This window comes from Ahaetulla prasina, chromosome 17 (genome assembly GCF_028640845.1).
Source record: "Ahaetulla prasina isolate Xishuangbanna chromosome 17, ASM2864084v1, whole genome shotgun sequence".
Taxonomy (NCBI): Eukaryota; Metazoa; Chordata; class Lepidosauria; order Squamata; family Colubridae; genus Ahaetulla; species Ahaetulla prasina.
In genome coordinates this window covers 7,832,501-7,843,379 of record NC_080555.1, presented here as the reverse complement: position 1 = coordinate 7,843,379, position 10,879 = coordinate 7,832,501, and the positions used below count along the sequence as shown (strand labels likewise).

The following is a 10,879-nucleotide window of genomic DNA, read 5'->3' as shown; positions in this document are numbered from 1 at the left end:
CATATTGCCCCCCACACACAAACAATCTGGGTCCTCATTTTACTGACCTCGGAAGGACGGAAGGCTGAGTCAATGTTAAGTCAGTGAGAATCGAACTGCCAAATTGCAGGCAGCCGGCAGTCAGCAGAAGTAGCCTGCAGTACCTCATTCTAACCACTGCGCCATGGCTGGAAATAGAGCTATATTAGTCCCCCTTTTATTTCTTTGTCGGTAAAACATAAAGTCAACACAAAAATTGTCTTGCTGTGAGCGAACTAGTGCTAGCCTTGCCAGGTGAACCAGACAAAGAAGTACAACCAGATGCTAATTCTACTTTCCAGATAAGTCCTCGACTTACAACAGACCATTTCATGACCATTCAGAGATTACAACGGCACGGGGGGAAAAGTGACTCATGACCATTTTCCATACACTTAACGACCGTTGCAGCATCCCTATGGTCACGTGATCCAAATTCAGACGTTGGGCAATGGAGTCATATTTACGACGGATGCAGCGTCCCGGGGTCATGGGATCCCCTTTCGCGACCTTCTGACAAGCCAAGTCAACGGGGAAGCCAGATTCGCTTAATGGGGGATGCTTCAAAGGTCGTAAGCGTGAAAAAAATGGTCGTAAGTCACTTCTTTCCGTGCTGTTGTAACTTTGAACGGTCACTCAAGGCACAGAGGGCTGGCTATCTGTACAGTTCCTCAATTTAGGGCTAAACCAACCTCCTCCAGCTTGCTTGGAGATCAGTTCCCAGAATCCTCGGCAGCTTTAGCTGTGGTCAGAGGTGGTATTCAGCCGGTTCTGGGGAACCGGTAGTGTCAACCTGCAATCCCACCCTATATCGTTGTGTTGGGCACAATCCCGTCCTATATCGTTGTGTTGGCATGTGTGGACAGCGTGTGTGAGCAAATTGCCGTGTCGTTTGACATTGCCCGCGCGTGTGGAAGGTGCACATGAGCGAATTGCCGTGTTTTGTGACATCACACGCCTGGGCAGTTGGTCCCATTTCCAGTGCTGGTATGCGAAGCCCACCTCTGGCTGTGGTCCAGTCCTCTGATCAGGAAGGACTTCTACAAAGACAGAATTGCTAAACTCGGTGTCGACAATTTTTCTTTGGGCCGTCCCCAAGATGTTATCTTATTTTTGTTTAGATTCTTTTAATCACGGCCACGTTCAAATTGAAAGCGGACTTCTGTCCCGTTGGCATTCCTGGAAAATTTAAGAAAGTTGGTTGTTGGGTTTTAGCATAAGCTTTACAGGATGGGCTTACTTGCCCAGACCAGAAATGCTAGTATTTGAAATGGGGAGAATATCCTTTGTGTCAGTGGTGGGTTTAAAGTTTTTTTTACTACTGGTTCTGTGGGTGTGGCTTGGTGGGCATGGCTTGGTGGGCATGGCAGGGGAAGGATACTGCAAAATCTCCATTCCCTCCCCACTTGAGGGGAAAGATACTGTAAAATCTCCATTCCCACCCCACTCCAGGGGAAGGATACAGCAAAATCTCCATTCCTACCCCACTCCAGGGGAAGGACACTGTAAAATCTCCATTCCCACCCCACACCAGGGGAAGGCTACTGTAAAATCTCCATTCCCTCCCCATTCCAATGAAAGGTTGCTGCAAAATCCCCATTTCCTCCCAATCAGCTGGGATTCGAGGGGCAGAGAATAGATGGGGGTGGAGCCAGTCAGAGGTAGTATTTACCAATTCTCCAAATTACTCAAAATTTCCGCTACCTGTTCTCCAGAACTGGTCAGAACCTGCTGAAACCCACCTCTGCTGTGTGTGGAGAATAATAATAAAGACAATCATCATAATCACTTAATGACCCCACAATCCCTTGCAGGGTGGAGTCTGGACAACTAAATGGAGCTAGCAATTTATATTGATTGTTTCCTAATATGATTTGATTGCTTATTTGTTCCCTATGACTATCATTAAGTGTTGTACCTTATGATTCTTGACAAATGTATTTTTCTTTTATGTACACTGAGAGCGTATTCACCAAAGACAAATTCCTTGTGTGTCCAATCACACTTGGCCAATAAAAAATTCTATTCTATTCTATTCTATTCTATTCTATTCTATTCCATTTATTCTATTCTATTCTATTCCATTCCATTCCATTCCATTTATTATATTCTATTCTATTCCATTTATTCTATTCTATTCTATTCTATTCTATTCTATTCTATTCCATATTTTCTATTCTATTCTATTCTATTCTATTCTATTCTATTCTATTCTATTCTATTCTATTCTATTTCCATTCCATTTATTCTATTCCACCTATTCTGTTCTGTTCTGTTCTGTTCCATTTATTCTATTCCACATTTTCTTTTCAATTCTATTCTGTTCTATTCTATTCTAATCTAATCTAATATAATCTATTCCATTTATTCTATTCCACATTTTCTTTTCTATTCCATTCTATCACCGGAAGCTTTCAAGAAGAGACTGGACTGCCATCTGTCAGAAATGGTGTAGGTTCTCCTGCTTGGGGGCAGAGGGTTGGACTAAATGACCTACAAGGTCCCTTCCAACTCATCTAGTTCCTTGCGAACGTTTCGTTTCAGTTAGAACTGAAGTTGTTTGCTTCATGTTAGAACTGAAGAAGCTTCTTGGAGGAGAAGCGAAACGTTTGCAAGGGGTGGGGTGGGGGGAAACCCCAACTGTGTTTTGGGAAAAGCACCTATGCGGTCGATAGCTGCCACTTTCTTCTTGGTCACTTCCTATTGTGACGTCACAAAAGAATGCCTTGGTCTTCCGGATGGAACTCCGGCGTCTCTTTCCTTCCAGGGAGACCCCCCCATCTCCCCCATCCCCACTTGCAACCAAGCGGAAGGAAGGGTTTGCCGATAGGTCTGCATATCAAGAGAGGTTTAAAAAGTAGCAGCCAGCACCATGGATTACCTTATGGTGCCAACCTCGGCTTCCCCGATGGAAAAACAGGACCAGGATATATTAACTCAAGGAAAGAAAGAGCCTGCAGCGACCTCAGGCCCTGCCACCTTACTGGACATTAAGCCGGAGCCCTTCGTCATCTTACCAGCTGAACCAACCAGGAGTAAACTCACCCATAAGTCGAGCAAGATCCACAAAAGGCGAGGGAGCAAAACTGCTCAACACACCCCAAAAATATCACGTGAGTGGCCCTGGAATGCAGAAGGGGAAAAGAGATTTGATTGGGGTGGGGTGGGGGGAGGAAGCGATCCTAGAGGGTGAGGAAACAATCCTTCCGAGCAGGTGGTGGTGGGTGGATGAGGAAATAAGAGCTGATGAGGTCTTTCTTGAGAATAAGAGAGGGAAGATTCCTTGGACCACAGTGGAGGAAACTGCCTACAAAAGTCTTGGAGATCTCTGAAGGGCTTTTGAGAAGTTTTTGGGGAGCTTCCTCCCTGGAAGCTTTCCAGAAGAGGACTGGACTGCCATCTGTCAGAAGGGGTGTCGGGTTTCCTGCTTAGGCAGAGGGTGGGTTGGGGGTTGGACTAGATGACCTACAAGGTCCCTTCCAACTCTGTTATTCTGTATCCGTCTCAGCAACTGCGAGTCTTAGTGGACAACCAATGAAATATGAGCCAACACTGGCGGCAGCTAAAAAACCCAACGCAATCCTAGGTTGCATTAACAGAGGGATACAATCAAGATCAACTGAGGTGCTAATATCACTCAATAAAGCCTTAGTAAGGCTACACCTAGAGTACTGCATCCAGTTTTGGTCACCGTACTATAAAAAAAGACGTTGAGACTCTAGAAAGATTGCAGAGAAGAGCAACCAGGAGGATTAGGGGACCGGAATCCAAAACATACGATGAACGGTTGCAGGAACAGGGCATGGCTAGTCTAGTGAAGAGAAGGACCAGGGGAGACAGGAGAGCATCTTCCAATATTTGAGGGGCTGCCACAGAGGGGAGGAACCAACCGACAATCAGCTGCTTGTGCTAATCAGGCTGTGCTGAAGCTGAAATGGGCAGTTTGCTGTTTGCTGCAAGGAGGTAAAATGCTGGGAGGCAGAGGCCAAAGGGTGGGTGCCAGCGGGTGGGCGGGGCTACATTCGGTGTATAAGACACGCCCAAATTTTCACCCTCTTTTTTTGGGGGGGGGAAGTGTGCCTTATACTCCGAAAAATACAGTAAGTTAAATTCCACAGCGATTTGTCTCCCAGCGAGTTGGTTGTGGCAAATTGGTTGTGGCGAGTCATCCTGTTCCATCTGACTTGGCTCCCTCTCTTTTCCCCTAGAGATGGGAAGGTCTTCCCACCACCATCATCATCATCACCGTCGCCACCACTACCGGCGCATAACGCTCAAAGAGATACTGACTCGCTCCTGGCAAAAGATCCACCCAAGCCTTGTTTATCTGCGGAAGGTCATCTTCGAACTGACCCAGTCTTTCCTCTTTGACTTCTTCATCTGCGGCGTGGTGGCCATCAACACAACCTTGCTGGTGATACAGACGTTCGCCGTGGTCGAGATTCGGGGAGGTAAGTCCGTACGTCTTCTTGAGGTCTATCAAGAGCTCCCAAGAAGTTTTGTTAAGGCTTTTCACCCAGCAGAGAAGAACACTGATCTGATCTCCCCAGATTGTGAGGAACAAGAATGGGATCCTACCAACAAATTTCAAATCTGGAGGTTAGCAAGTCGATACAGTTAGTTCTATGAACTGACAACCACAATTGGAGCCCAAATTTTCTCTTGCTAAGCGAGACAGTTGTTAAGTGAATTTTGCCCCGTGAACCACTGCAGTTGTTAAGTTAATAACACGGTTGTTAAGTGAGCCTTTGCTTGTCAGAAGGATGCAAACCTGGAATCACATGACCCCGGAACACTATGACCGTCATAAATACGCATAAATTGCCAAGCATTTTGATCACATGACCACGGGAATGCTTCAAGGGTTGTACGTGTGAGCAGCGGCCCCAAAGTTGTCACTTTGAACAGTCACTAAACGAACTGTTGTAAGTTGAGGACTACCTGTATTCCATTACCGAGGGTGATGTCAGGGTTCCAAGTAATACACCCATAAGCAAAAAAAAACAACAACTCTGAGGCAGGTAGATTCCTCAGTTTTATTGGATATATCATATTGGCACAGTCCTGGTGAAAACCAACTCCGAAGGTTCCCATGATCTTCACCTAATTAAAAGTAAGAATTTCCCCCTCTTTCCCAAACCATTAGTCACATGGTCCAATCATGTTCGGTTGCCTGGTAACTTCACTCTCTCTCAGGCCACCTGTGGGAATGACCTTGGTTCCCAGGAGAAAGTCTTTTGTTTTGACTAGAGAACCCCCAGCTATCTCTATTCCCCCGTCCCTATCCCTCAGCTCTAGTATGGCAACATTGAAGCTTCAAAATGGCTCCGGTCAGGTCAACTTCAGGGTTGACAGATGATTTCTCTCGTCATCTTGCTTCTGAACGGTCTTCCTTTCATCCTCTCCTTAGAATGGTTCTTCTCGGCCCTGGATCCGATTTTCCTTTGTGTCTACGTGGTGGAGGCCATTCTCAAATTCATTGCATTAGACTGTAAATATTTCCGTGACCCCTGGAATGACATTGGTGAGTCTTTTGCTGTAGCGACAAGAGATGGGGGAAGCCACAGGGACAGGTTTACAATGGGTACAAACTGTTGTGTTGTTGTGGAGGTGGCAACTGAATCGGACAGCGATGAGGCTGAGGAAGCATGTGGGCCAGTCCTGGAGGCTGGGGAAGGTTCGGATGAGGGCTCTGCATCGGAGGCTGAGATGGGGCCAGGGCCATCAGGGAGTGAGGTGCGGATTCCAGAGCCTCCAGAGACTGATAGTAGTGAGGCAGAGGAACAGGAGGAGCCTGTTCCTAATGCACGCATGAGAAGAGCTGCCAGAAGGCAAGAGCAGCTCAAGCAGAGAGGACGACTCGGGAGTAGGGCCAAGAGATGATTGTCCCCTCCCATAAGGCTTAAAAGACCAGCAATGGCATTTGGGCTTTGCCGGAAAACAACGTTGATAGCTTCGTCTTCTTGCATTTATTTTGTATCAGTGTCTTCTGAACTTTTGCCAAGAAAGGCTTTGGCAGTTTGCCTAATTGGACCAAAGTTGGTGGTAGGACTGAGGAATTTGTGTTGGGAGGAATTTGCTTTAATTTAGTTGAACTACGCTGAGAATGAAGTCATTCTGAGCTGTTCGAATAAAGTTCGTTTGTTTTTTCACTGACCGTGCGCATGCCCAGTATGTGCCAAAAGGAGGCTTGGGAAGAATAAGTAGAACAGTGAGGGGGGGATCAGCTGTGGCATGTGGGACTGTGAATTCTAGTCCCGCCTTAGGCGTGAAAGCCAGCTGGGGTGACTTTGAGTTAATCACCAGGAGATTGTGAGTTCTAGTCCCACTTTAGGCATGAAAGCCAATTGGGTGACTTTGAGCCAATCACCAGGAGATTGGTAGTTCTAGTCCCGCCTTAGGCATGATAGCCCGCTGGGTGACTTTGGGCCAATTTCCAGGAAATTTATCAAATTTATCTATCTTGTGGCTTTTCTCCCCCCCCCCTTTCTTTTCCCTGATCAGATTTCTTCATCATGTTCATGGCGCTCTTAGAATTCATCCTGGCTCTGTACTTCACCGCCGGGCAGGGAAACCGAGGCAACACACTCACCCTCTTTCGAGTCCTCAAAATCATCAAGGGGATTCGCGCCATCCGAGCCATCCGCTTCCTCCTCACTCTCCGGTCAGCAACGAAATCCACCCATTGATAAATAGTCAAATTGCTAATAATTGAAGGACGCCTTCCCCCCCCCCCCCCGTTTTCCCCATTTAGAGACAATAGCGCAGCCTTTTTCCAATAAACCAGGACAGGCCAATCAATGGGGACATCAAATTCAGGTTGAGTCTGTTTTAGTTACGGGAGCCGGTTTAGTGTAATGGTGGCGGCTCCAGACTAGAGACTGGGAGATGGGGAATTCTAGTCCCGCCTTAGGCGTGAGAGCCGGCTGGGTTTATTTTGGGCCAATCGCTAAGAGTTGGTGAGTTCTAGTCCCGCCTCAAGCATGAATGGCAGCTGGATGACTGGGCTGGGTGACGAGAAAAGAGGAGGAGGAAGGAATATTAAATATATTGGCTGACTTTTGAGTTGTTTCAAGAAATTTTTGAGGGGCCGTAATAGCTCAGGCTGGTAAGAAGCCTGTTATTAGAACACAGTAGCCTGCAATTACTGCAGGTTCAAGCCCGGCCCGAGGTTGACTCAGCCTTCCATCCTTTATAAGGTAGGTAAAATGGGGGGGCTCCCACCCTCTGGAATGAACTGCCCCCAGGACTTCGTCAGCTTCCGGACCTTCGGACCTTCCGCCGCGAGCTTAAAACATACCTATTTAACTGCGCAGGACTGAGTTAGATTTTAGTTTGTGGGTTTTAACTTGGGTTTTAATTTTTTATATTTTTTAATTATTAGGCTTTTGAATAAGTTTTTTAATTGTTTTTAGAATTGTATTTATTGCTTTTAAATGCCTGTAAACCGCCCTGAGTCCTTTGGGAGATAGGGCGGTATATAAATATAAACAATAAATAAATAAATAAATAAAATGAGGACCCAGATTGTTGGGGGGGCAATAAGTTGACTTTGTAAGAAATATACAAATAGAATGAGACTATTGCCTTATACATTGTAAGCCGCCCTGAGTCTTCGGAGAAGGGCGGGATATAAATGTAAATTAAAAAAAATATATTTAAAGGCGAGGGAGGGAGAGAGGAAGGGAGGGAAGAGGAAAAGGAAGGGAGGGAGGAGGGAAGGAAAGGGAAGGAAGGAGAGGGGAGGGAGGGAGGGAGAGAGGTAAAAAGGAAAGGAAGGAAGGAGAAGGGGAAGAGGGAAGGAAAGGAAGGAAGGAAGGAGGGTGGGAAGGAGGGAAGAGGGAAGGAAAGGAAAGGGAAGGAGAGAGGGAAGAGGGAAAGGGAGAGAGGGCAGGAAAGCGGGAAGGATAGAGAGGGAAGGAAGGAAGGAAGGAGAGGGGAGGAAGGGAGAGAGGGAAAAAGGAAAGGACAGAAGGAGGGTGGGAGGAAGGGAAGAGGGAGAGGGAGGGAGGGAGAGGAAGGGAAGTGAGAGAGGGATGGAGGAGGCAGGGAAGAGGGAAGGAGAGGGAAGGGAGGAGAGGGGAGGGAGGGAGGCAGAGAGGGGAAAGGAAAAGAAGGAAGGGAAGAAGGAAGGAAAGGAAGGAAGGAACAGGGAAGGAAACGAAGGAGGGAGGGAGGGAAGAGGGGAAGGATACAAAGGAAAGAGGGAGGGAGGTAAGGAAAGGAAGGAAGGGTGGGAGGAGGGAGAGGAAGGAAAGGAAGGAAGGAGAGGGAGGAAGAGGGAAAGGAAAGGAAGGAGAGGAAGGAAGGATAGGAAAGGAGGGAGGGAGGGAAGAGGGGAAGGATACAAAGGAAAGAGGGAGGGAGGCAGGGAAGAGGGAAGGAAGGACGGGAGGAACACTCAGAGGAAAGGACACCTTAATAATCCCTCTTCTCCTTTTTCTTCTTCTTTTTTGCTGGTCTTCTTCTAGGGTGACGGAGAATTTGCAAGAAATCACGGGCACTTTTATGCTTTCCTTCCAGTCCATCGGAGCTATTATTCTTCTCATGTTCTCTTTCTTATGTATCCTTCCAGCAAGAAACAGGTTGTGTCTGGGGGCCGGGGGTGGGTGGGGCGGGGGGCCAGCAGCAGCGGATGGTCTGTAGCTATACAACCAATCAAAAGCATTTATTAGTTTATCTTCTCTGCTTATACAACTTTTTTGTTGTTGTTGTTCAAACTTGACAACTTTCAGATGTGAGAACTTCGACTCCCAGAATTCTCCAGAGTCTGCCTGTTGGGGAATTCTGGGACCTGAAGTCCATACATCTTAAAAGTTGCCAAGTATGAAAAACCATTTCACTCCCCAAGGAGTTTAAACAACGTAGCACTCCCAGCCTCACCAACACCGGCACGGCAACCCATTGTATATAGAAACAGGACGCAAACCCTACACTCACTGATGGGTGTTACCTTAGCTGGGTCACGAAGCATTTGGCACCTTTGGCTCCCAACGCTGTCTAGAGGTGAATTTTAGGAGTTAGAATCAGTTTCTGACTCTGTCCTAGTCAGTTTCACAGAGAATTCCCACTTTCTTTTCCCTGCTTGAATCCACAGTCTCCACTTCCTCCTAGATCACGCCCCACTCGACCCTGTGCATGTGTGCACAACCCCCCGCTTTGGGCCTAATAGACCACCCTGCAGCCTCCTCGGCCCAAAAACGGGCCGTGGGGGGGCACCACACACCCCGTTTTGGGCCTACTAGGCCTCCTTGCAGCCTCATGGGCCCAAAAATGGGCCCGGAGGGGGGGCACACACACCTGCCCCTCGCTTTGGGCCTAGTAGGCCTTTCCCTGCAGCCTCATGGACTGTTCTGTCCTCCCTCGCCTCCGTCCGAGCGATGGCTTAATTAGCCGGCACTATCAGCCCTGACAGCAAAAGAGCGAGCGTCTGCCAAGTGTCTCTGTTATCTCCCTCAACGCCGATAAGTCAAACAGTACTTCAGCTCTTAGTTCAGCAGTTAATCAGTTGATTTGCCTGCTACGAAGAGGCACAGCAGCTCTGGCTGCCTTTTATATCCTGTGGGGTGTGGCTCCATGACTCAGCACTTCCTAGGCCTGCCCCACCCCTGCTTCTGTTGTTCCCTCCTCTCCTGCCTATGAAACCTAGGGTCCAGCCAGGCCTGATTGCCATCAGCTGGGTCTGAAGGCGTGGCCCGGGGGGGGGGAAGAGTCAGGGTACGGAGTCCTCGTTATCTCCTCCACCTGGCCTGCCTCTGGCTCCTGGAGCTGAGCCAGGGAAGCCGGTGCTCCCGAGGTAAGTCCTGACGGCCCTTCCCCCTCACTTTCCAAGTCACTTTCTGGCAGGAGGCCCGGCTCGTGGGGCGTAGACACAACATGGACTGGACCCCTAACTCTCCCGCTCCCGTGCATGCACACATGACCCCCACCGTCCTGCACATGCGCGCATGGTCTCCCGCATGCACCCCACCCCCTGCGCATCCTGAAAATCAGCTGGCCGGGAGGTGTGCGTGTGGGCGCGGTGGAGCCGAGCTGGGTGACAGCTCGCATGCCCGCAGAGAGGGCTCTTTGTGCCAGCTGTGGCACGCGTGCCCATCATGGTCCTAGACAGGTATCCCGAATTTAAAACAGACTCAAGCCCAGGTTCGAAACTCGCCCATCTCCTCCACCCTTCTAAGTCCGCCGAGAACTGCTGTTTCTTCCTTGACTTCCCGTGTCTTCTGACGTCCAGTTATGTCTTCCGTGGTGCTGTGTGACATATTCTACGAAGCGGATCAGAAGCATTTCGGGGACCTTTTCAAAACCATCTTCACCCTTTTTCAGCTCTTCACTTTGGATGACTGGTCGATTATTTATCTCACGTGCCACGCTGCAGGTAGAGAGAAGCCGGGATCCGTTCAACCCCTAGGGTGGGGGATTCTATCCGTTTGTGAATTAAATGTCCTGTCATTGGCATCCGTCTTCTGCCTTCGCAGCAGCCCTCAACATATGACCGCAGTGGAGCCCAAACTTTCCACTGCCAAATGAGACGTTCGTTAAGTGAGTTTTGGCCCAGTTTGCGACCTTTCTTGGCACAGTTGTTAAGTGAATCGTTGCAGTTCTTACTGATACGGTTGTTAAGCGAATCTGGCATGTCCCGTCCCCTCCCCACCCCTTGACTTTGCTCATTGGAAAGTCGCAAACAGGGATCATTTGACCCTGGGACACTCTAACTGTCATAAATACGAGCCAGTGGCCAAGCACCTGAATTTTGATCAGGTGACCATGGAGATGCTGCAAGGGTCGTAAGTGTGAAAAATGGTCACAAGTCACTTTTTTCAGTGCTTTGAAACTTTGGTCACTAAATGAACTATTGTAAATC

At 48.4% G+C, this 10,879-nt stretch overlaps 1 protein-coding gene across 1 annotated transcript in view; it reads left to right on the top strand.

Moving 5' to 3' along the window:
- The first annotated feature begins 2,890 nt into the window (after window positions 1-2,890).
- Window positions 2,891-10,879, top strand: part of CATSPER1 (cation channel sperm associated 1) — a 13,094-nt gene continuing 5,105 nt past the window's right edge. Inside the window, exons 1-6 of the mRNA XM_058160749.1 lie at window positions 2,891-3,131; window positions 4,227-4,469; window positions 5,429-5,542; window positions 6,523-6,682; window positions 8,490-8,581; window positions 10,250-10,393. Of these exons, the coding sequence (XP_058016732.1) occupies window positions 2,891-3,131; window positions 4,227-4,469; window positions 5,429-5,542; window positions 6,523-6,682; window positions 8,490-8,581; window positions 10,250-10,393 (994 nt within the window). The remainder of the gene's footprint in view (window positions 3,132-4,226; window positions 4,470-5,428; window positions 5,543-6,522; window positions 6,683-8,489; window positions 8,582-10,249; window positions 10,394-10,879) is intronic.